We start from the raw sequence: 24,574 nt of genomic DNA, 5'->3' as shown, positions 1-24,574 counted from the left end.
CCACAACAATGAGTTATACTCCATTTCAAAATTGCACATCGTACTTGAAAATGGAAGTAAATTGAGTCGACAACAGTTAATCTATTTTGAAATTGCACACAGTACCGGACAAATAAAGTAAATGAGACGACATTGACGTTGAGTCAACAATGTATTCATCTAAGAACTGTTGGTATGAGAAATGTCATATTACAATATGTGAAATGAATCAATATAGAGCTACTGGCAGTGGCAGGGCATTTTTCTTGTTATCACAAACTGTTTTCTGATAACATAGATGGGGGGGTGGGAGAGGGGCTCAGAGGGGTGCGGAAACTGTCTCCCCCTTCTCTCTGTCACTGTCACTGTCTTCGGTTTTCACGGGCGGCACTATCGAATGAAATCGTCGTATTAGCTATGGGCCGTGGCCATTGAAGAAGTTAGTTGGTGGGGGAAAAGGATGCCTTGTGTACCTATGATGCAGTGGTGTAAAGTAACTAAGTACATTTACTCAAGTACTGTACTTGGTATTTTTACTTTACTGGAGTATTTCAAATGTTCAGTACTTTTATTTCTGCACCACTACATCTCAGAGGCAAATATTGTACTTTTACTCCACTACAATTATTTGAAAACTTGTAGATGGATAGGATTGTTATTACAAAACATACATTACTCACTTCAGCCCTATATACATTTTGACCATTTGAAAATAGCCGATCTACAAGCTCACAATGTGTCGCGATGCGACGCATTGTGAGCTTGTAGATATGCTATTTTCAAAAGATTTTTTTTACATTTTATACATTTGAAAATTTGTGAAATGGGACATTCTAATGTGTGCGTTCTATTTTTGGTACTTTAAGTACATTTTGATATCAATACTTTTGTACTTTTACTCAAGTAAATTCTGAATTTCTGACTTTTACTTGTAACAGAGTATTTCTACATTGCAGTATTGATACTTTTATGTATTCTGAAGAGAAGCACCTTTTATTTTGTGTTTCCTCCAACAACACAGCCAGCCATGTGGAGTTGAAGTCAACGCACACAGTGCACCATATAATACACAGCAAGGAAAAGTACAAATACTCAGAGTATTAAAACGGACCCTTGCAGAACCTCATGGGTGCATGAACACGCAGAGCGCTCCAGCTGGCTATGATTGAATATCCTATATGTGGGCAGTGACCTCTTAAGCAAGCCCAGTGCTCTCTCAGTGTTTCAGTCATTCCAGAGGCACTTTTAAAACAATAACTTACCACGATTGTATTTTTTACTTCCTAGCCCAGGCTACATGTACTTTCCTGGTATTGCCATTGGCCTGAAATAAAGGAGTTGTTGCCGTTTTGCCGTTTTGAATTATTGTTTTTGCTCTATGCATTTGTTCTCCACTTATAAACTAAATCTATTTGAACACAATGTCACAACACTTTGGCAGCTGCTAATGCTACTGTAAAACGCTTGAGGACAAGAGATTTGAACGGAGACGACCAGCTGAGGAGGAGAAAGATAAGATGATTAACTTTTAACCCACCCATGGGCGATGTAGTGGGCCATTGGAGCTAAATAAAGGTAAGTGAGAGGTTATTTGCGAAAAGTAGTGGGGCGTGTGTGATAGAATTGTCTCTGAAGCCCCACCGCTGTTTACTTAGCTCTCTCTGATAAGAGAGGGGCTCGTCTCTGTGACAGTGTGCATTTCATGACTGCATATTACATAATTAATGACGAAAAAACGGGAAACGTGCAAACATCAGCGAAAATAAGCAAAACCTCCCCAGTGGTATACGTGGAGAATTGACTGTATAGCAAATGTGCTGCATGTGCTGGGAAATAGTGGCTGAGATTAGAGAACGTGCACGTTCACAGGGAAGGGTATTATTTATTCTATAAGAGCAGGGAAAGAGACAGAAACAGGGAACATTTCCTTATTGTTTTTTTGTTTTTTTTGGTACCAATCGGATGCATATATACATGTATAGACTGTATAGCAAATGTGCTGCATGTGCTGGGAAATAGTGGCTGAGATTAGAGAACGTGCACGTTCACAGGGAAGGGTATTATTTATTCTATAAGAGCAGGGAAAGAGACAGAAACAGGGAACATTTCCTTATTGTTTTTTTGTTTTTTTTGGTACCAATCGGATGCATATATACATGTATAGACTGTATAGCAAATGTGCTGCATGTGCTGGGAAATAGTGGCTGAGATTAGAGAACGTGCACGTTCACAGGGAAGGGTATTATTTATTCTATAAGAGCAGGGAAAGAGACAGAAACAGGGAACATTTCCTTATTGTTTTTTTGTTTTTTTTGGTACCAATCGGATGCATTGGAGACTATTGTTCTCCGGTAAAGATTTAGAGTAACAACTCGGAGTAACAGTCTGTGTATCCCAGCCATTCTTCTTAACCCTTTAAGACCGGGAACGCATCTTGTGTGTCATTTTTAGATTTCTTTTGGCTATTCAAAAATAGCAGATCTACAAGCTCATAGCGCTATGAGCTTGTAGATCTGCTATTTTTGAAAAACTGTGAAAATGTGTGCGTGCAAATCTTTGATTTTTAACTCAAATCTTTGCTTCTGGGGGTCCCTGGAACGAAATATTTTGAGATGGGGGGGGTCCGCGGACAATAAATATCATTTTGGGGGTCCCTGATATGAAAAATGTTTGAGAACCACTGATATGTAGCAACATAAGTAAAAAAGGATTAGGTTAGGATTTAGAAGACATTTGTAGAATCCCCAGAAGCAAAGATTTGAGTTAAAAATATGCTTTAAAAAAATATATATATACAGGTATATATATATATATATTCAAATATTTGCACGCATTTTCACGATTTTTCAAAAAATAGCAGATCTACAAGCTCAAAGCACGGCACTCGGTGCCGCGCTTTGAGCTTGTAGATCTGCTATTTTTTGAATAGCCAAAGAAATCTAAAAATGACACACAGATGCGTTTCCGGTCTTAATGGGTTAAAACAAACAGTGGCCTCGTTGCCCTGGACACAAAGAGAATAGAATGGAAATGAAAATGGAGATTTTCATGGTTCAGTGTGTGCCAGTATTTACTGTCTACTCTCACTGGAAATTCTTTTCCTGGCAGACATCTGGATGCACCTGTATTCTCCTGCCCAGTCGACCTTGGTTCAAATACTAAACATGGAATTCTATCTGTGTGGAGAGAGAGTGGAAGCTGAGAGGAACAAAAGCATTTGATGAGGCGCAAAGGCAATTGAGAGTCCTAACCTTGGATATGGGCCAGTGGGTACCAGCTGGCAGAGTAAAAAGATGCAGGCTAGGATTTAAGGGAAATATTAAGCCTATATTCACCCAGGAAACCACCTGTTCTGTTCCAAGCACTATCCTCTGCAGGAAAACTGCAGGTTTGTGCTTTGGAACAAAGGTATCCTATTATAGATAGCTGTATGCAGCCTACATTCAGGTTAGAGCCAAACTACACTGCAAAACTGTGTTGATTTTGACAGCAAATTTTGATTTAGTTTCAGTCGTAGTATTTTGAATACAATTCCATTCCATTCCATATTTTAGTCACCTGGAATGTTTTAGTTTTTGTCTAGTTTTAGTCGACTAAATATCATAAGATTTTTGTCGACTAAATCTACAGTTGATTTAATCGACTAAAATGTATGTTGGCGGTGCCTTGATGGCGTCGTAATGGCTGATTTTACACTTGGTTGCATGCTGCAAATAGCCGATCTACAAGCTCACAACGCGTCGCAGCGTGACGCGTTGTGAGCTTGTAGATCTGCTATTTTCAGAGCGCAACACCCAAGCGCAACCAAACATAAAATGACTTTTTTTTTCTTGACAAAATTGTCAATATATTTAGTCTTAGTTTTAATCATCATAGCCTTGTTTTTATTGTGTTTTCGTCAGTGAAAAAAGGTAGTCGACGAACATTTCTCGTCATAGTTTTAGTCGACGAAATCAACACTGCTGCAAAATCCAGGGTGTGAATATAGAGTGTAAAAGTGTACCACCTGGAATTGGTTAATTTTTACACATTCAGAGTAGTGAAAAGTGTGCGGTGTAAAGGCAGCATCAGGATAAATAATTAATTACAAGTATACTGGAAGTAGGTGGTAGGTTTACAATAACCTAATCTCAAAGGGATAGTTCACCCCCAAAATGACTTTCTTTCCATCGATTACTCACCCCATGGAGACTTGAATTCATCGATATTTTTTTGTTTTGGTCGCGTTCCTAAGCCAATAATTTGATGATGAGCATGCAGCGGTTCCGGTAGGATACACAAAGAGTCTCCTTTGTGTCTCCTACCGGAACCGCTGCTGGTCGTCAAACACATCCATGAATTCAAGTCTCCATGGGGTGTCTATAATTGATAGAAAATAAGTAATTTTTTTGGGTGAACTATCCCTTTAAGTTGTGAACGCATGGAATGCACGCTGCATGTTTTTCTTCCCAGCTAAAAAATGTAAAGAGATTAATCAAATCAAACTTTCATAATCAAACAGGGTGGGGGGTGGTGGTGGTGGTGCTATAGTGGTTGGAGGGCGTTCAATTTGCTGCAGGATGATTTAATCTGGCTCCTGTTGGAAGATTAGCTCAGCTGGTGCCTCTGGCCTGCCGTGTACTTCCAGGGGTATAGTAGGAGAGAAATAAAGCACCGCAATTGGCAAGTTCCCCTGATCAGTGTCTCTGTGTGGCTGATTGGGAACGCCATGGAACAAGGATCCAGTGCTGTACTTGATCCAGAGCTGACCTTGTACCAGGGACAGCTCTGAAAATTGTCTCGCCTCTTAAAGTTCTCCTCTTGGAATCACTTCAGTTAAACCTACTGTTACTGTATGTCCTGCTAAAAGTAGTCAAGTACTGTACTTATGTACAATTTTGAGGTATTTGTACTTTACTTGAGTATTTCCAATTTCCAATATTTTTATTTCTGCTCCACTACGTCTCAGAGGCAAATCTTGTAGTTTTACTCCACTACAATTGTTTGAAAACTTTAGTTACTAGTTACTTTGCAGATATAAATGATTCCATTATAAATCACTTTAGTCCTATTTTATACCTAGGCTTTTTGAAAATAGCCGATCTACAAGCTCACAACGCGACGAGTTGTGAGCTTGTAGATCTGCTATTTTCAAACATTTCAGTACTTTTACTTTTGGTACTTTAAGTACGTTTTGCTACCAATACTTTTGTACTTTTACCCAAGGAAATGTTGAATACCAGACTTTTACATGTAACAGTCTGTACTTCTACATTGCACTATTGATACTTTTACTTAAGTAAAACATTTGAGTACTTTTTCCACCACTGGGGGTTCGGGTCTGGGAGCCGATTTTTCAACTGAGTGACTCTATAATATTGCTGTCATTTTAATGGTAACATGAGAAAGTGGTGATATACCGTGGACTAGTGGATCCGGTTCTTTTATGCGCGGCCACACTGTCAGAGCGCTTGGCAGGGTGTGTGTGTGTGTGTGTGTGTGTGTGTGTGTGTGTGTGTGTGTGTGTGTGTGTGTGTGTGTGTGTGTGTGTGTGTGTGTGTGTGTGTGTGTGTGTGTGTGTGGACGGGCCCTGAATGTAGATATTAATCAGGATACGGTGTTAGACAGCTGCCACCCTGGGAGCACCACAGCTCTGGTGTCAAATCCCTTCCCAATGATCACAGAAGGAGAAGGGATACTCTCTGCTCGGGGAGCAGCGTGTCTCGGAGCATCACACAGCTTGCAGGCTGATGTTTTGTCAGATGACCTTGTACGTTGACTAGGATAAGAGCAAACTGCTTAACGTGATGCGGTACACACATACACACAGACCCATCTCCTGTGTGTACTCTCTGCTTGACAAGAGACAGACACATGTACATGGGCAGTTCCTATACTGCAGGCACGTGCACACATAGACATTGAAAGGGGGCTTGAGCCCCTGCCCTTTTTCCCGTCGCTAAAAAAAGTGCACTCTCAGTCTCCAGACTAAAAAAAAAAATAGTGAAAAATGATTTCAACAGCCAGACGGAAATGGTAGTGGATGTATTGGATGCAACTCAAAGCTAACTTTCCTCAGGTATCTAGTTTGTCGTCGTACGACCTTCCTAGCCCGTGTTATTAAAGAAAAGCGGGCGACAACGGCCAAAACTCCGTTGAAAATCGGCAATCGGAAACCGGCGAAAGTGGTCGTTTTCAAGATGTTTTGGCCATTATCTCTGGAACGGAAGGTCCAATCTGCTCAGTTCAAAGCGTGTTGGGTGCGTGACTTTGAGGATATTAAGCACACAGTGATACATTTTCAGTTTTTGGGGGGTTTTCAGGCCTAAAAGGTAATTGTTAAAAAAAAGAAAATCCAATAGGTACCCTTTTGAAATTCCGGCCCTTCCTCTCCAAATCCTTCTGCACTTCCCTGCTATACAGTAAGACAGTGGTTCTCAACCAGTGGTCCGGAGACCAGGTAAAATGAAACCAAATGGACCCTTACGGGTCCATTTGGTTTCATTTTACACTCTCAAGAGTTAAATTGTTGTTAAACATCTGCGTTACTTAATCTACAAGAAGTCTACACAATTGGAGAATGTAGAAGAATTGCTATTTTGATCAACGTTTGCCTGTTATCTCTCCTATTGGTACAATCAATACATCAATACAGCATGGAATTGTGGACAAAATCGTATCCAACGACCACAAAATATTCAAAGTTTTGGGTCTGAGAGTCTAAATCTCATCAAACGGTGGCCCGTGGCTCAAATGCCGAATAAATAATGGACCTTGATATGAACAAGGTTGAAAAACACTGCTGTAAGAGACAATGCCGATAATGAGGCAAGAGCAAAATGAGCCATATTATGAATATAGTCAATGGGAAGCAACATGATGCAATAAGCACCCTTATAGCATTAGCCTATTTTGCCCATGCCAGCCGTCTGCTCTTAGTAGGAGAGAGTCTGCCCCAAGTATTGATAGAGAGCAGAATGTGGTAAGACCATGTCTTTCTATTAGAGCCTGAGAAACACACAGTCTTTGCTATGGGACAGACATTAATTTAGCAGGAGGGTTTATTACCACACACAGATCAATAGCACATACAGATCGAGCAGAAGGGCCTTGAGTCTGGACTTAATTGTTCTCCTTGCACTCAATCCACCCAGAATGCATTTGAAAATCCTTTTTATTCCTAGGTAAGCACCAGGGTCGTACTTAATTGCTTTCCGAGTGTGGCACAAGGTAAGAGATCAGAAGTTTGGCTGCGTTGCCACTAGGAACGAAGGCTGAACTGTAATCCTGATTTGTGTCGGAGCAACATTAGTGAAAACAAGAGGTATTGTGCATACTGCACGTTTAAGTAACATTATCGTACAGAGGAAGGAGGGATGATGTGCAACACGGGTTCCCCGACCCTGACCAGAGATGTTGCAATTATATGTCTGGTGCTGTGATTGGAGTATGTGGGTACCCTTATGCAAGTACATTTACTGTACTTTAAGTACAATTTAGAGGTATTTGCACTTTACTTAAAGTATGGAGTATTTCCAATTTCCATTACTTCTACTCCACTACATCTCGAATCCAAATATTGTACTTTTACTCCACTACAATTATTTGACAACTTTAGTTACTAGTTACTTTGTAGATTCTGATTATCATCACAAAACATATAATTAACCACTTCAGCCCTATATACATTTGAAAATATCAGATCTACAAGCTCACAATGCGTCCCGATGCAACACATTGTGAGCTTGTAGATCTGATATTTTCAAAAGATTGTTATACAGTACATTTGAAAACTTGAAATGGGACATTCTGCATAATGAGTACTTTCTACTTTTGTACTTTAAGTACAGGATGATTTGATACATTAAGTACATTTGATACAATGCTTTTGTACTTTTACTCAAGTAAATTTTGAATTCCGGACTTTAACTTGTAACAAGAGTATTTCTACATTGCAGTATTGATACTTTTACTCAAGTAAATCATTTGGGTACTTTTTTACACCACTGGGGACTAACAAACCTGGCTGATTAAGCTATACAATCATGTGTGCAAATAATTGTCTGTGTGTATTCAAAAATAAAGATATGGAACTCTAAGCTCCTGTGTTCCCCATGTGTGCAACCAGGCCTCAAGAACGATGGCTGGAACAACAGAACGAACGCCCGCTGCTTGTTGGATTTAATTAATGACGATGGGGACCCTTCCGCACAACCCCTACTCAATATAGAGTGTTTAAAATGCAGCCTTCACACACGCATGGTCCTCTCTGGGTTTGTAGTGTACGTATTAATATAATTTGTTGGAGTCGTGTGGGGGGATGATAATTACAACTGTGTGCAAAGCCTTCCTAGATTTATACTTCTTAGTCGTACAATGGTGTCCCGTGGCCACAAATAGCCATTCTACAAGCTCACAACACGTGTTGATGTGCAATGTTTGGTGTCGGACAGAGTCGTACAGTATGATAGAGTATGAAGCATAGCGTTAGTTCATGCAGGACACGGAAGTCTTGCACGCCTCAAGCTGTAAATTGTCAGTCAGCTGATGTGAACATCAGCCTATAGCCTCCTATTCCCCATTCACAGCTCTGCTGGTCATTACGTCACACATTCATACTCCAATCACAGCTCACGCCTAAACCCTTTAAGACCTGAGGCGATTCTTAAAAATCCTAACAGTTTTTTGAAAAAAATCGAAACATCTTTTTTCAAGATTTTTCAAAAATAGTAGATCTACAAGCTCATAGCGCGGCACTCGGTGCCGCGCTATGAGCTTGTATATCTGCTATTTTTGAATAGCCAAGGAAATCTAAAGTGACACAGATGAAAGAGGTTCCTTTAAATACGGCTTTGCGTTCACTAGGTTTCTGCTCGTCTTGCCGCCTGCTTCACTGCTGCTTAGCTGCCTCCTCCACCCCAGCCTCCACCTTTTTGATCACAGTCTGGCGTAGGCTCAAATACTTGTGATTTATATCTGCTAATTCACACTAATATGTCAATGTATTGCTTGTTGTTTGATATTGTATCCCTATATGGGGGTTTTGCTTAACTTTCCCTGATTTTGCTTAGCATGCTGCTTGGACACAATTCAGGGAATATCTCCAGGAGCGGAGCCTTTAACGGCAAGCTTAAAGGAGACATCCGGGCATTTTAAGTGTTATCTTTGATGGGACTTTCAGCGCCTGTTAGGGTATCATGAGACTCCACAATGAGTACTAGCAGAAAAAAAACAGACTTTGCATTTGTTAAAATAGGCAAATTTCTGCTATTCTCGCACCTCCATTATGCCAACGGAGGGGGTCGTTAGACGGGACGAAGGGGACTCAATGGGATTAACTCAACGACCCTTTCAATGTTGGTGAGTGCTAAGCGACACATCAAAGATAACACTTAAAATGCCCGGATGTCTCCTTTAACTGTATTCCAATGGCTGCAATAAATGGTTAAACCTACTTTGACGTGAGTGTTCCTGACTGAATGTGACATATCTACGCCACTGTTTGTGTAATGAGCAAACGTGATGAGCTCTGATGGATACAACTAAAGCGGTGGTTTTCAACCAGTGGTCCTTGGGGGGGGGGGGGTAACAGGGGGTCCCCAGCGAAATTAGTTAACATAGCGTCACAGTCATTTTAACCACTTAGCTTTGGCTAATGAAAAACAGCAGATATACAAGCTCATAGCGCGGCACCGAGTGCCGCGCTTTGAGCTTGTATATCTGCTATTTTTGAAAAACCTCGAAAAAGTGTGCATATCTTTGAATATTGATATTTCTTAAAGCGAAAGTTAACTGATATATTTGCTTCTGGGGGTCCCTGGCACGAACGATTTTCAAATGGGGGTCCACGGCCAAATGTATATCAATTTAGGGGTCCTTGGCATGAAAAAGGTTGAAAACCACTGAACTGTCGGAAAGACGAAATAGTGACGACAAATACTACCACGATGGACATAGAATACACCTAGGATGTACAATATATGTGCTGTATGTTAGCCCTGGTATAATGCCATGCCTGGGTGGGAGTAGTGGACTGCATGTGACAGACAGACACTGACTGACGCCCAGAGAGAAGTAGAATAAAAAAAAGATGACTAACCTAACCCACCTGAGCTCGGCTCACAGGGATCGATGTCCTCGTCATCGCTCGGACACTCCGCCGACGCCACCAGCAAGTCGTCTGTTGTCTGGAAAAGGGACAGAGAGGAGAGAGAGAGTGTCACACAGTGGGGTAAAAGCATAGACTGTATAAAAGAGATGGACAAAGGGTAGCCTCGGTCCCAGCCTCACTCATCTGCGAAAAGAAGAGCCTGGTCACGACCTAAAGCAGCGAGTGTCTAGGAAGTCCTGAGTGGGTAGGATTTCCGCCGTACGCGTTTTCCCCCGGAAACAACGTTTTTTGACCAATCACAACACTCGTTTCATTCATGGAGAATGTTAACAGATTTGTAAAGCATCAACGTCATTTCCTTGGGCGGTACTTCCGTCAAATTCAACCGTTTCTGGTTGTCACTTCCTAGACAACCAACATCCCAGGTCTTGCCCAGCGTGGACAAAGGGGGGTCCCCAGCAAAATGTGTTAATATAGCATCACACTAATTTTAACCACTTTAACCTTTTATACTTTGGCTATTTTAGAAAAATTGTGACAATGTGTGAACATCTTTGAATATATATATTTTTAAGCAAACATTTGTAACTCAAATCTTTGCTTCTGGGGGGGGGGGGGTCCCTGGAACAAAATATTTTGACATGGGGGGTCCGCGGCCCAAATATATATACTTTTGGGGGTCCTTGGACCTTGACATGAAAAAGTTTGAGAACCATTTGCCCTGGAGGGTTGGGTTGTGGAAAAGAGTGAATCCAGACACAGTCACGCCGTTTGTGAGCCTGCTGGATTTATCCGTCGACACAGTCCACTCGCTTTTCAGGCACGGGATAAAAGAAAAAAAAAGATATTTGATTATTGAAGGAACGGTCTAAGGCTGAAGTTCACGGGCGCAATTGTCAAGTCGCGGCTAAGCTTCTAGAGCCGTCGCTACGCCCCATCCAAGGGGAGCGCTAAGAGCCATCACAAACGCACCTCTGACATTTAGAGGACAAAGGGCCGCGGAAAGCCACAAAAAAAAGAAGAAAGAGATTGGAAAAAACAAAGTGCGAAGCCTAGAGTTAGGAGGTTAAAAATCAATATCATTTCTCCCTCTTCTCTCGAGTCAGATTCTGTGTCTCGATTGCAAAATAAAGGAATACAAAAAAAATAACTTTGTTATTCAGCCGCTGCCGAAAACACAAACCATTTTTTTTCTGGGGCCCTCTTTTCAATTCACAGCCCACATTAGAAAGAAAACAATATCCTGGAACCTTGTGGAAAACCAGGGAAAAGGGCAAACAAAAAAGAACCAGTGGGGAAAAAAGTACAAAGTAAAACATTATTCTGCGGTGTTCTTTTATAGTCTTAGCCCCGGGCCATCTGATCAGCTCTGCGTTAAAGGTCGTTTCGTTTAAGCCACGGCAGTCTGTTCAGGGCTGATGCTCGCCCTCGTGTTATTAAGCACCGCCGGGTACAGACTAGCCGTACCGTTAGCCTAGCGCCTCACACACACACACACTCCCTTTCTCCTGGTATACTTAGTCGTGCTAATGGTGTGCCAACGCCAAAAACAGCTGATCTACAAGCTCACACAACGTGTCGTGGGGCGATGCACTGCAAGCTTGAAGATCTGGCCATTTTCAGCATTTTAGGGTGAAGAAATAAACCCATATAAGCACCACAAAGACGACCAAAGACGAAACATCCTGCACCGTTCTGAATTTACATTCAACTCTACCAGATGCTGTTTAGCATTCAGTTCAACTTACTTAGGGGGGAACAAAGTGGTTTTTGGCAGGTGCAAAACAAGAAAGATAAACGGGTAGGGAAAGCAATATTTTAGATGCAAGAAGAATATAAGATTTTTATCCAATTCATAGCCATATGCCTATCCTATCGTTTCATACTGTTCCGTGTTTGACACAAATACATCTGCCGGGTCCATTAGCGTGGACTCGTCTCGGGGAAAATTAAAGGTGATGTCATTACGCCTGACATCCATTTGTCGTGAGTCGTGTAACGTGATTTGATAGTAGCCCCGCAAACGTCATTTGTACGTTTTTCAGACACGCAGACCCACATCTTTACATCACTAGTAGGCCTGGATCAGCTAATAGATCGTCTCCATTAAACCATTAAGACCGGGAACGTGTCTGTGTCATTTTTTTTATTTCTTTGGCTATTCAAAAATAGCAGATCTACAAGCTCATAGCGTGGCACCGAGTGCCGCGCTATGAGCTTGTAGATCTGCTATTTTTGAAAAATCCAGAATGTGTGTGCAAATCTTTTAATGTATATATTTTTTAAAGTGAAACATTTTAACTCAAATCTTTGCTCCTGGTTATTCAACAGTTTTTTTTAAAAAACATATGTTGCTATAATATCAGTGGTTCTCAAACATTTTCATGTCATGGACCCCTAAAATGATATGTATTTGGCTGCGGACCCCCATCTCAAAATATTAAGTTCCAGGGACCCCCAGAAGCAAAGATTTGAGTTACAAATGTTCGCTTAAAATATAGATATATTCAAATATTTGCAAAAATGTTCATGATTTTTCAAAAAATAGCAGATCTACAAGCTCATAGCGCGGCACTCGGTGCCGCGCTATGAGCTTGTAGATCTGCTATTTTTGAATAGCCAAAGTGTAAAATAATGCTTTTTTTTAGCTCAAATCTACAAATGACACACGGATGCGTTCCCGGTCTAAATGGATTAAGGGAGTCGTGGTGCTGCAGCACGCAGAGGGCTGTTTTTCGGTACATCTGTGCCGGGTGAGGGGCCCGGGGAAACGGTCCAAATGTAAATTTAATTTGCTGCGCATGAGGCTGATATACAGTGTCGGCCGTCCAGATGGCAAAACTGCCGGATGCCGGAGTGCCACATCCATCACTTGAGCCATGTGATTTGTTTTTCCTGGCGGGAGATCTTGACACTTTGCACCGTTGGCAGAGGTACGAGAATCAATACCTTCCTCCCCTCTCTCTCCTTGTCTCTCCCTCTCCCCCCGCCCCCCTCTCTTACAGCCTTCACAGTGTTAAAGGGTAGAGAATATACAGTAGATAAATATTTTATGAAAATGAATACTAAAAAGAAAGTTATACATCCGGAGAGCATGTAAAAAAGTTTTGGAATAAAAAATATTGCTTTCCCCCCAAAAACTTTTTTTTTTATTGTGAAATAATCATTTTAATGACTTTGTAAGTTTTGGGAAAAAAATATTGCTCCCCCCCAAAGAAACATTTTTATTGTGAAATAATCAATTTAATGTCTGTAAGAAGTCTGCCATTATCCAAGTGAGCTTCTGTTTTCATTGGGTAAGATATCTATTTTTTCCAATAAAGAAACGCCTTGAGGCGGTCATCACAAACTATGGATGAAAAGCCTTGTAGGGAAATAGCGAACCTCCTAAAACAGAGGTGTTGTAAAAGTGTGTACAGTAGTAGCTGAATGTCATCTATTGTGCCTATTCTTTTAACTATGAAGGGTGTATACATGGAACCAAATGAACCTGTAGAGCAGAGGTTCCCAAACCTTTTCTTGTCAAGGACCCCCAAAATGATATGTATTTGGCCGCGGACCCCCATCTCAAAATATTTAGTTCCAAGGACCCCCAGAAGCAGTTAAAAATGCGTGCTTTAAAGATATATTATATTCAAAGATTTGCACAAATTTTCACGATTTTTCAAAAGTAGCAGATCTACAAGCTCTGCTATTTTTGAATAGCCAAAGTAAAAAATATGGTTAAAGTGGTTAAAATGATTGTGAAGCTATATTAACACATTTTGCAGGGGACCCCCTGGTATCTCCCCAAGAACCCCTGGGGGTCCCCGGACCCAATTTGAGAACCAATGCTGTAGTGTAGGGGTCCATTTGGTTCCATTTGAACGTGCACTCTTCGGAGACAAATTAACACAGGAGGATTTGACTGTGTTCTTTTCTTTCATCTCTCTCTCTCTCTCTTCAGCTCCATCCGTCTGGTTTACAGTCAGGCGTAGAGGAGGCAGTATAATGTGGATGTAGGTTAACTCCCTATAGAATAGCCTGACTGGAGGTGTAGTGTACACGCTGTTCTTATTTAGAAGTTTCCCCGTCTCCTCCTCGTTTAGGCCAGACAAAGCTAAAGGGTCTTAAACTCCTTGTCACCACGGATGACATTGAAATAATGAACATGGATATATACAGTAGAGTATGAATGTCTTTAAAGCAAACGTCTCTGTTATCCCATTAAGACCTGGAACGCATCTGTGTCATTTCTTTGGGCTATTCAAAAATAGCAGATATACAAGCTATTCAAAAATAGCAGATATACAAGCTCGTAGCGCGGCACTCGCGCTACGAGCTTGTATATCTGCTATTGTTTTGAAAAATCGTGAAAATGTGTGCAAATCTTTGAATATAATGTATGTTTTAAAGCGATTTTTTTTTAATAAAATCTTTGCTTCTGGGGGATTCTACAAATGTCAAGGACCCCCCACAATGATATGTATTTGGCCGCGGACCACCGTCTCAAAATATGTTGTTCCAGGGACCCCCCAGAAGCAAAGAGTTGAGTAAAATATGTGTGCTTGAAAAAATATATACATTCAAAGATGTGCACACATTTTCAAGATTTTTCCCGCGCTGTGAGCTTGTATATCTGCAATTTTTGAATAGCCCAAAGTATAAAATAATGGTTTAAGTGGTTACACAGATGCGTTCCCGGTCTTAAAGGGTTATAGGCCTGACTTCAATGAAACAGAGAGGAGTATACGCCTACAGTATACTCAGTGAGCGCGGTTCTTGTGGATATTACACATCTTTGAGGATATTTCAACTGAAATCGACTAATTAACGTCTTGATGTCGAGCACCAACTAAATGTGTGACAGTTCAACCAGTATTTCGAACTGGAGATGATTTGTTTACATTTGTTTTGTGTTTGAACAAGAGTATAAAATGTTCAATGCATTTTGATGTATGCGCGCATCTAAGTGACAGTTTATTTTTGCATTAGCAGGCCCATCCATATACTGAATATATTGTATACCAATGACAGCTATAATAACCCATTTAATATTGTATGGACAAAAGCTGTATCACATCTATCTGAAGCTAATTTTTTGGGCTGTAACTCACATGAAAATCCAATCTTTCTTTGAACTATATATCTTCTTTAAAAATCAACCCAATCAACCCAAGATAAACCAATCAATCCGGAAAGGCATCCGTGTCATTTTTTGATTTCTCTGGCTATTGAAAAATAGCAGATATACAAGCTCATAGTGTGGCACCGAGTGCCGTGCTATGAGCTCGTATATCTGCTATTTATTTATTTTTATCGTGAACATGTGAGCAAATCTTTGAATATATATTTTTTAAAGCAAAAATGTGTCATTTGTCAAATGTTCATTTGTCAAACATTTGACAAATGTCTTCTAAACAGTTTTTTGAAAAAACGTATGTTGCTATATCAGTGCTTATCATGTCAAGGACCCCCAATATTATATGTATTTGGCCGCGGACCCCTATCTCAAATTATTTTGTTCCAGGGACCCCCAGAAGCAAAGATTTGAGTTACAAATGTTCGCTTTAAAAATACATATATTCAAAGATTTTCCCAAAAAAATCACCGATTTTCAGAAATAGCAGATCTACAAGCTCATAGCGTGGCATTCGGTGCGGTTTTGAATAGCCCGTGGGTGTATGTTGTGGAGGCAAGCTCCCTGAATCAACAATCAAATGAATGCACGTGTTACCGGGCATGGGTCTGTCAGCCAGGATTAGTGTGTAGGTCAACGTTTTGATGTGGTCATGACCTGGTTGGAATCCAATAACATTAACCATTCATGGTGTCTTTCCTCCAATGCCTCCCTGTGACAATTGATGTGAGGACCGGGGGCCGGGGGGGCTTACTAGATAAAACCACTGTGATGAAACCTGTGACAAGTAGCTTAGATGGATGCTTCAAAATTACATTGAAATGCTATGATCTTGTTTGAAAGGAGAGATGTGGGCCCTACAGTAAGATTGAGGACTTCATCTAACGTCAATTGGAGATTTTCAACATCTAAATTAAGCGTGCCTACAGCAAATAACAGCAACAATAAAAATAATTCAGCCACAAAATGTCCTGCCCACCCAAAAAGAATGGATGCAGTATAGTCCATTGGTTCAATGCACCGTAAGTTGACTGTCATTGTAATACCTATAGATAATATACTGCTATGGATAAATATTGAAGCAGGTTGCATCAGTAAGTTCATTTATCAGAGGTACGTGTATTTGTGTCAAAAAGTGGAAGCAAAAGGCCCTGGGCAAGGCAAAGCCTCATTAACCTAGCTCTATATCCAAAAGTGCTGAGACCCACAGTTAATCTAACAGCGTACTGTACAACTGCAATACACAGATTACATATTGCAGGAAACATCTTAACCCATTGAAACCGGGAACGCATCCGAGTAGCCACTTTAACCATTATTTTATACATTGGCTATTCAAAAATAGTAGATATACAAGCTCATAGCGCGGCACCGAGTGCCGCGCTATGAGCTTGTAGATCTGCTATTTTTGAAAAATCGTGAAAATTTGTGGAAATATTTGAAAATATATATGTATATATTCTTTTTTAAAGCGAACATTTTTAACTCAAATCTTTGCTTCTGGGGGGGTCCCTGGAACAAAACTATTTTGAGATGGAGGTCTGAGGCCAAATATAGACATTTTGGGGGTCCTTGACATGAAAAAGTTTGAGAACCACTGAAATATTAAAGCAACTTAGGATTTAGAAGACATTTGTAGAATCTGCCAGAAGCAAAGCTTTGAGTTAAAAATCTTCGCTTTAAAAAAGAATATATATATATATATATATATATATATATATATATATATATATATATATATATATATATATATATATACTCAAATATTTCCACACATTTTCTTGATTTTTCAAAAAATAGCCAAATAAATCTAAGAATGACATCACAGGTGGGTTCCCGGTCTAAATGGGTTAACCTCCAAACCATTTTAAATTCTACAAATTGAACTGCATAACATCCGGAGAAAAAGAAGAAAAAAAAAAAACGACTTACAATATAGGGACCGGACGCATATAAAAGTGTGAATAAGTGAGGCGTTTTGAAGTGAAGGAAATGGACTGACCTTGGCTAGTGATTGAACCATCAAGGTTTTTTTGTGGACCCCACAATTCCCCCAGACTGACTCAGGCCATAATAACCCCCCCCACTGCCTTTCTATAGCGCTGTCAGGCTAGCTTTCGATCTCGGTAGGATTGATAATGCTTCCTGCCTTAATCGGACTTTCGGGGCAAACCAATCGTCTTGCATGCGTTGTTTACAGCAGTGCTTAAGTCAGCACTATACTCTCATCCTCCTCAGCCTGGACTGCTGGACGCTGTGGGTTTTATCTACAGCGTCCCAGAAACAAGCTATTTCTATACGCATACTGCTAGCTGTGTGCTTTTCTCACAACGTCCGTACCAACGCCACTCACATAATAACTATAATGTGGACAATATGGAGGGCTTGTCTTTAACTCATTAAGACCGGGGACGCATCTGTGTGTCATTCTTTGGGCTATCAAAAAATAGCAGATCTACAAGCTCATAGCGCGGCACTTACGAGCTTGTAGATCTGCTATTTTTTGAAAAAAAAATGAAAATGTGTGCAAATCTTTGAATATTTATATTTTTTAAACATTTTTAACTCAAATCTTTGCTTCTGGGGGGTCCCAGGAACATCATATTTTGAGATGGGGGTCCGCGGACAAATACGTATATTTTTGGAGGGTCCTTGACATGAAAAAGTTTGAGAACCACTGATTATTGTAGCAACATGTTTCTTTCAAAAAACTGTTAGGATTTAGAAGATATTTGTAGAATCCCCCAGAAGCAAGGATTTGAGTTACTAAATGTTCACTTTAAAACATGCATATTCAAAGATTTGCACACATTTTCATGATTTTTCAAAAAAATAGCAGATCTACAAGCTCGTAGCTTGTACTGTATATCTGCTATTTTTGAATAGCCCAAATACATCTAAAAAAAATGACACACAGACGCGTTCCCGGTCTCGATGGGTTAATGTAATACAACACGGATGCATCGCATCCCCTCCCCAAAAGCATGTTTTCCCCCTCTCAATCCTGACCTGACAGGTAGGGGAGGGGAGAGGACTGCTCCTTGGGGAGGTTTGCCGCGTGCCGCTAGCCCGCTACGCTCAGGAGAGGAGCAGGAGGCACCTTTCTCTGTGATAACCTGTCGGCATGTCTTTGCAGAGAGAGAGAGAGAGAGAGAGAGAGAGAGAGAGAGAGAGAGAGAGAGAGAGAGAGAGAGAGAGAGAGAGAGAGAGAGAGAGCCGTTGGGTTCTCTCTCTCTCGCACATTGTTTTCTCTCCGGTCTAATTTGATGAATGCTCGCTGGCACACAACACGTCTCTTTGGAGACGAGCTGAAAGTCAGGAGGACACCGAAGGCATCTGAAGGTTTTATCTCGTGGCATGCCTTTGCTGTCCCGGTAATGTATTCCACCGAGGACGAGCTCTCTCTCTGGCTGTTTTGCTGCCTTTTATTTTGCCTTTCGGGGGTTTTTTTTCTGCTTTTTTGCCTTAGAAAAACCTAAGCCTGCGTTTTGCACACATGCACTTTGGGGTAATTATCAATAATGGAAAGGGCAGCTTATTACAAACATGTCCAATAATGTACTGTATGTAAAAAGGTGTAAAGCTATTTCTTTTTCATAATATAAAAAAAAAACAACAGCAATAGGCTACTGTAAAAAATGCCAGCTAAGTGATAAATTCTATATCAAACAAGTATAATGACTACAACAACAAAAACAGTACATTTTAAAGTATTTTTTTGTCTCCGCCAGGCCGAAAGGCATGGAGAGAGTATGTTTTACCCCCTGTCCGTCCGTCCGTCCGTCTGTCCGTCTGTGAGCAGCTAATCTCCGGCACCGCTGGCCCGGTCACTGCAAAACAGTGCATACACACTCCCTAGATGCCAATTCAGAATCTCTGCCCCAAAATCTTTACATGGGCCTGTAATAGCGCCACCAGGAGTTGTGCAAAACCCTATTACTCCTACAGATTTGATCCAAACGTCATGCAAATCGGTACAAAATATCTCTATAGTCATGTGATCAACACGGATCTGTCCGATTTTCCATATTCCATCCTCATTGGCTAAGGTTGGCTTCCAAACTTTGCAGGATTGGTCCGTTTTGAACAAAATGCCCCAAATGATGAACACAGCTTGCGATTTCCGTGAGATTTAGCACGCACATTCCCACTAGGCCCAGGAAAAAATGGCACCCTTTTCACATTGGTCTGTTATAGCGCCACCAGGAGGCAGCAATAACGTACCTGACCTGGCGGAGACCTGTGCTCCGAGGAGCACTTTTTCTAGTTTTAGATGAGTTGCAGACCAATCAGAATGGACGAGCCTTATAGGGAAATAGTGAACCTTATACAACAGAGGTGTTGAGGTGCTACTTGTTGTATAACCAACAACAAATATATTAATTATCCATAATATTTCCATTGATAAGCATGTTTTTGTGTGTGTCCTTCCTGGATTCAAGCCTGGTGCTCCTGCATGGTAAATGAAACATGTATCTCTCATCTAAAAGGGGAATGGCCCATGGCCTTAAGGAGATAATAGGCTGCTGGGCTATAGGCAGAGCTACTTGGCTACACTCACCCCTGTTTGACCTCTTCACACTGGGGAACCACAAACTGGGTCACACCACCAGTGTAACTACCAGGATTCAAACCTGCGGATGTCCCACATGGGAAATCAAACATCTTCCTCTTCATCCAAAGGGAATCTGGGCTAATGACGCGGCTACTCTACTACATTTAAACCATTCAATGTTAAACAGTAGAAAATGTGAGTCCGTTATAGTCACTATTATGTTCATCTAAGGCAGATGACTCCAATGTCTACATGTTTAATTCACACTATTACATCTCGCCCCAGTCATATAAAAATGTTAGTGCCCCCTTAGAGTTCATGCATCATTTGCTGTGATATTTAATTTAAGAGAAAACTGTCTCTCTTTGTCTGGTCTACAGGAAGGAAAACGAAGGGCAATGTTTAATTTTTTTAAATAATAATAAGTGTGTGTGTGTGTGTGAGATATATATATATATATATATATGCACTATTTATAGAGAGAAGTACACTGTGTTTGTAGCCATAATATATCAAAGTGAAAGCTGCAAATTCTCTGAGAGCAGAAGAAGCAGCAGTATTGCGTTTGTTCACACTGTACAGCATATTTTGCATTGTTCTCGTTATTTTTTTATTGTTCAATCTCTGGGCCATTATTTGTTATTCCATCATTGCTCTCCACTAGCAGCACCCTTACCAGTGTGTCCAGTGCTAACCACAGCAGTCTACTAAACCTAATTGGGAGGAGATTGTGTTCCCAGCTTCACTCCGGCAACAGCACATCATTAGGGCCTCCGGTGAGACACAGGCAGGAATGGCCCAGGTTAAGACACAGGCACAAAACATTTATCGACATGTTTGCATGGGAGCATCTAGAACGTTCTGGCCATACAGGCTCATTCAGGGCCGAAACAGTTGCATAGAACCGCCATGTGATGCAAAGCTTCTCTGTGAGCCTACAGTACTACGCGCCACGGTTGACAAAAGTGCCGTACAACACGTGAATAAAACAACATACAAATATAACAGACAGTAACAAACATTATAGGTAGGGTACGTGATATGTTTTGGTCAAAACCAAAACGTTTTTTTTTGTTAAAAGGTTTGTAGCAAGCACTATATTCTAATAGTAATCATTGCTATAGAGTGTTTGTTCAGTAACAGGAGTCTCCATGTCTCTCCAGCTCTTTAATAAACAGAAAATACATTTTCAGGTAGGTGACACCATTTCAGCCAATCAGGAGAGAGCACCCATTTATCAGCTTCATTTTTTAAGTTCCAGTTCCAGTTCCAATTGTGTCTGCTCATTTCTTTGTGTCATCACTTCCAATTCCACTTGTTTAAACTGTATCCTGAGACTGAGTGTTCTATCCTGATTGGATCAAATTGATATCCTGACCTGAAAATGCATTTTCTGTTTAATAAAAAGCTGGAGGGAGAGTGAGACTCCTGTTACTGAACAAACACTCTGATAGCAATGAGTACTTTCACAATATAGAGCTATTTAACACTTATTTTAGCCAAAGAAAATCACTAACCCTACCTTTAAGTAAAAACTGCATAAAATGAAAACTACATACAATAACTCAAAGAGCAGAAGATAAAAATACGGTCAAGGGTCTAGAACAAGTCTAGTCTCTGACGCAATAGCTCTCTCTTCATGTTTCCATTTACCTGCTATGACAACGCTCTCACACAGCGCTGTACAGTACGGTAGCACTTATCACAACGACTGGTGTGTCATCCAAGTGTCTAACTTCGCACCATATGCAACTAGGTCGATGCTGATGAATAATTTAGCCCCAGATGCTCAATAGAAACCCAGCTGAATAATGAAGGCGTGTGGTCCTCAAAGACGCGGCGAGCACAGCTCAGTGTATTATTGCCTGACCCCTCGCCCACACTCTCTTCCTACGTGTGGTCTGCCTTCGCTGTCAACATCATGGTTCTCTCAGCGATATACACAGACGGTTCTGCCAGAAAGCCAGCCACGTTGAAAAGGACATTAGCTCAGGGGATGAACAATAATGCTGATGGGTTTATTTAGCTGCCACCGAGTTTGAAATATTCTCTGCTACATTAACATAAATAATTAAATGAGAATTCCTTTGTGGGGTTCTGTGTGTAGCGACTAAACAGATGGACGCAGCTCCTGATGTCCCTACTTTGGGCATGTTCTTTTTTTCTCCCCATGATTTTGTAACCATTTTTCACCCAGTGCCAATGCCTAAGCTTGTAATCCTGGGCGCTACTCTCCCTCTGCCAGCCTGGGGAGAGCCCAAAACTGAGCTCATGCTTCCTTCAATGCGTGAGGAGTGAGCAGACTGCTTCTTATCACCTGACAGGAGGGGAGTTTCCCCGGTAGGATGTAGCACGTGGAAGGAACACGTTATTCCAAACAGTTCCTTTCCCCTCCATCAGGCGCCCCGGCTGACCAGGGGGAGGCAGTATAGAGACCAGGATTACAGCATGTTTTTGTGAGGGAACCTACCCTAGGCGACACGGGGAGAACATGCAAACTCCACACAGAAAGGCCCTTTCACCAACCCCACCTAGGGTATGGGCACTGATGACGCGGAGGAGAGAACACGCCTCCAGCGCCCACAGCATCCCCGGCGGGAATCGAACCCAGGACCTTTTAGCACTACCGACTGCGCCACTGTGCCCCCGAAAATAGCACATTTTCAGAAGGAAAAATTGGACCTACTATAAAAAATAAGGGAGCACACTGACGTAATGAACAGCCTGCTGTGAATGTTGATACAATGTTCAACGAAACAGACTCAGAATTATTTTACTGCCAGTTTGCAGACCTGTCTGGGTGAGGTTGGTGCATTACATGGTATATTTAGAATCCTCTACTCTTGTAGATCAGCTATGTTTGCTATTTTCGGGCGAGACTGTTAGAGTAAAAGCGCTTAATTGAATTATTCCGTTTACAGTCAGTGCCATATGTTAATCCTAATAGTACAATTAAATAATCTACTGTGCACAATGGCGGAGAACAATTTCTCCATCTGCTACCAATACACGTTGCAACTCCAGTGACCCGCCCTGAACCAATGGGCCCTGACCAATAATGTGAAAATGAAACCAAAATAAGCAAGACAAAAGCAGATCTTTTATCACACGTTCAAAAGTTGAGATGACAATTTGAACTATGGAAGCTCGCTGATCTTAGTGTCTTTTTCCTACTAGCCTGCGAGATACGCCGGCATTTCTAGGATTACATTACCTTTTAGACAATGACTGTAGTATTGCATCTCTCTAATGAGTCTGTATGGATCAGTGGTCAGTGGTGGAAAGTAACTGAGTATATTTATACTGTACTTACATTTTTAGGTATTTTTTACTTTACTGGAGTATTTCCAGTTGTCATTACTTTTACTTCTACTCCACTACATATCAGAGACAAATATTATACTTTTACTCCACTACAATTATTTGAAAACTTTAGTTACTTGTTACTTTGCAGATATAAATTATTACATTATAAAACATACATTAACCACTTTAGCCTTATTTTTATACATAGGCTATTTGAAAATAGCCAATCTACAAGCTCACAACGCGTCGCATCGCGACGCGTTGTGAGCTTGTAGATCTGATATTTTCAAACATTTTTGTACTTTTACTTTTGGTATTTTAAGTACATTTTGATACCAATACTTTCGTACTTTTACTCAAGTAAATTTTGAAATCCAGACTTTCCTTAACAGAGTACTTCTACATTGCAGTATTGATACTTTTACCTAAGTAAAACACTTGAGTACTTTTTCCACCACTGGGCATGGACACATCACAGCGCGTGAAGCAGGTCATGGCGGACGGCTGTTTTTGTCGGTTGCAAAGTTTCCCAGTTGCTAAGTGATGTTGAGACATGAGGCCATTTGGGAGAGAGAGAGATAGAGATAGAGAGCGAGAGTAGAGGCTCTGCTTTATTTAACATGAAGCAGCTGTTCCAGCCGCTGGACCTCAGGCTGTGAGTGTCAGAGTGTCATTAAAAAGAGAATGGTCTGAGGCAAACTATCTCTTCCCTTGGTACGCACGTTCCCCCGTCATGCCATACATCTTCCTCCAGGCCCGTGTCAGCCCCCACGTTCCCATCGCGCCATACATCTTCCTTGAGGCCTAGAGTGTCAGTGCACCCCAGACACTTTAATCCATTTAGACCGGGAACGCATCTGTGTCACTTTTTGATTTGAGCTAAAAAAAACATTATTTTACACTTTGGCTATTCAAAAATAGCAGATCTACAAGCTCTGCTATTTTTGAAAAATCGTGAAAACTTGTGCAAACCTTTGAATATATATATTTTTAAAGCGAACATTTTTAACTCAAATCTTTGCTTCTGGGGGGTCCCTGGAACAACACATTTTGAGATGGAGGTCGGCGGCCAAATACATATAATTTTGGGGGTCCTTGACATGAAAAAGATTGAGCACCACTGATATAGAAACATACGTTTTTCAGAATACTGTCGGGATTTAGAAGACATTTTTAGAATCGGTCTCAGGTCTTAATGGGTTAAAACTCTAACAAGACGCTCCGAGGCAACTTCACACACACCCTGTACAACGAACCACGGTACGAGAACACGTACTGTAGGGGTTGTACAGTACAACCGTGGCCTACTGCGTTAACTTAACGCTATGGGTTACGAATGGATAAATTAACACTGGGGATTTTAATGTGCATGTCACGCCAGACACACAACCAACCCAAATATAACCTCTCTTTTTTCTGGCTTAGGCCATTAAGACCGGGAACGCATCTGTGTCATTTTAGATTTCTTTGGGCTATTAAAAAAATGTAGATCTACAAGCTCGTAGCGCGGCACTGAGTGCCGCGC

General features: G+C 41.1%; 1 protein-coding gene across 28 annotated transcripts in view; it reads right to left on the bottom strand.

Annotated features, from left to right (window-relative positions):
• The window catches only part of LOC311059347 (neurexin-1a-like), a gene marked incomplete at its 5' end in the record, with an annotated part of 638,872 nt that overhangs the window by 20,082 nt on the left and 594,216 nt on the right, over positions 1-24,574 (bottom strand). For 19 of the 28 annotated variants that reach the window (XM_084077185.1, XM_084077200.1, XM_084077202.1 and 16 more), the window contains one exon: positions 10,058-10,145. In XM_084077185.1, the coding sequence (XP_083933311.1) occupies positions 10,058-10,145 (88 nt within the window). The remainder of the gene's footprint in view (positions 1-10,057; positions 10,146-24,574) is intronic. The other 9 variants (XM_084077192.1, XM_084077193.1, XM_084077188.1 and 6 more) reach the window with 2 other exon arrangements.

This window comes from Gymnoscopelus microlampas (assembly GCF_963454915.1).
Source record: "Gymnoscopelus microlampas genome assembly, chromosome: 13".
NCBI lineage: Eukaryota > Metazoa > Chordata > Actinopteri > Myctophiformes > Myctophidae > Gymnoscopelus > Gymnoscopelus microlampas.
Note: the sequence above shows the minus strand (reverse complement) of the source record. Positions and strands in the feature narration are given on the sequence as shown.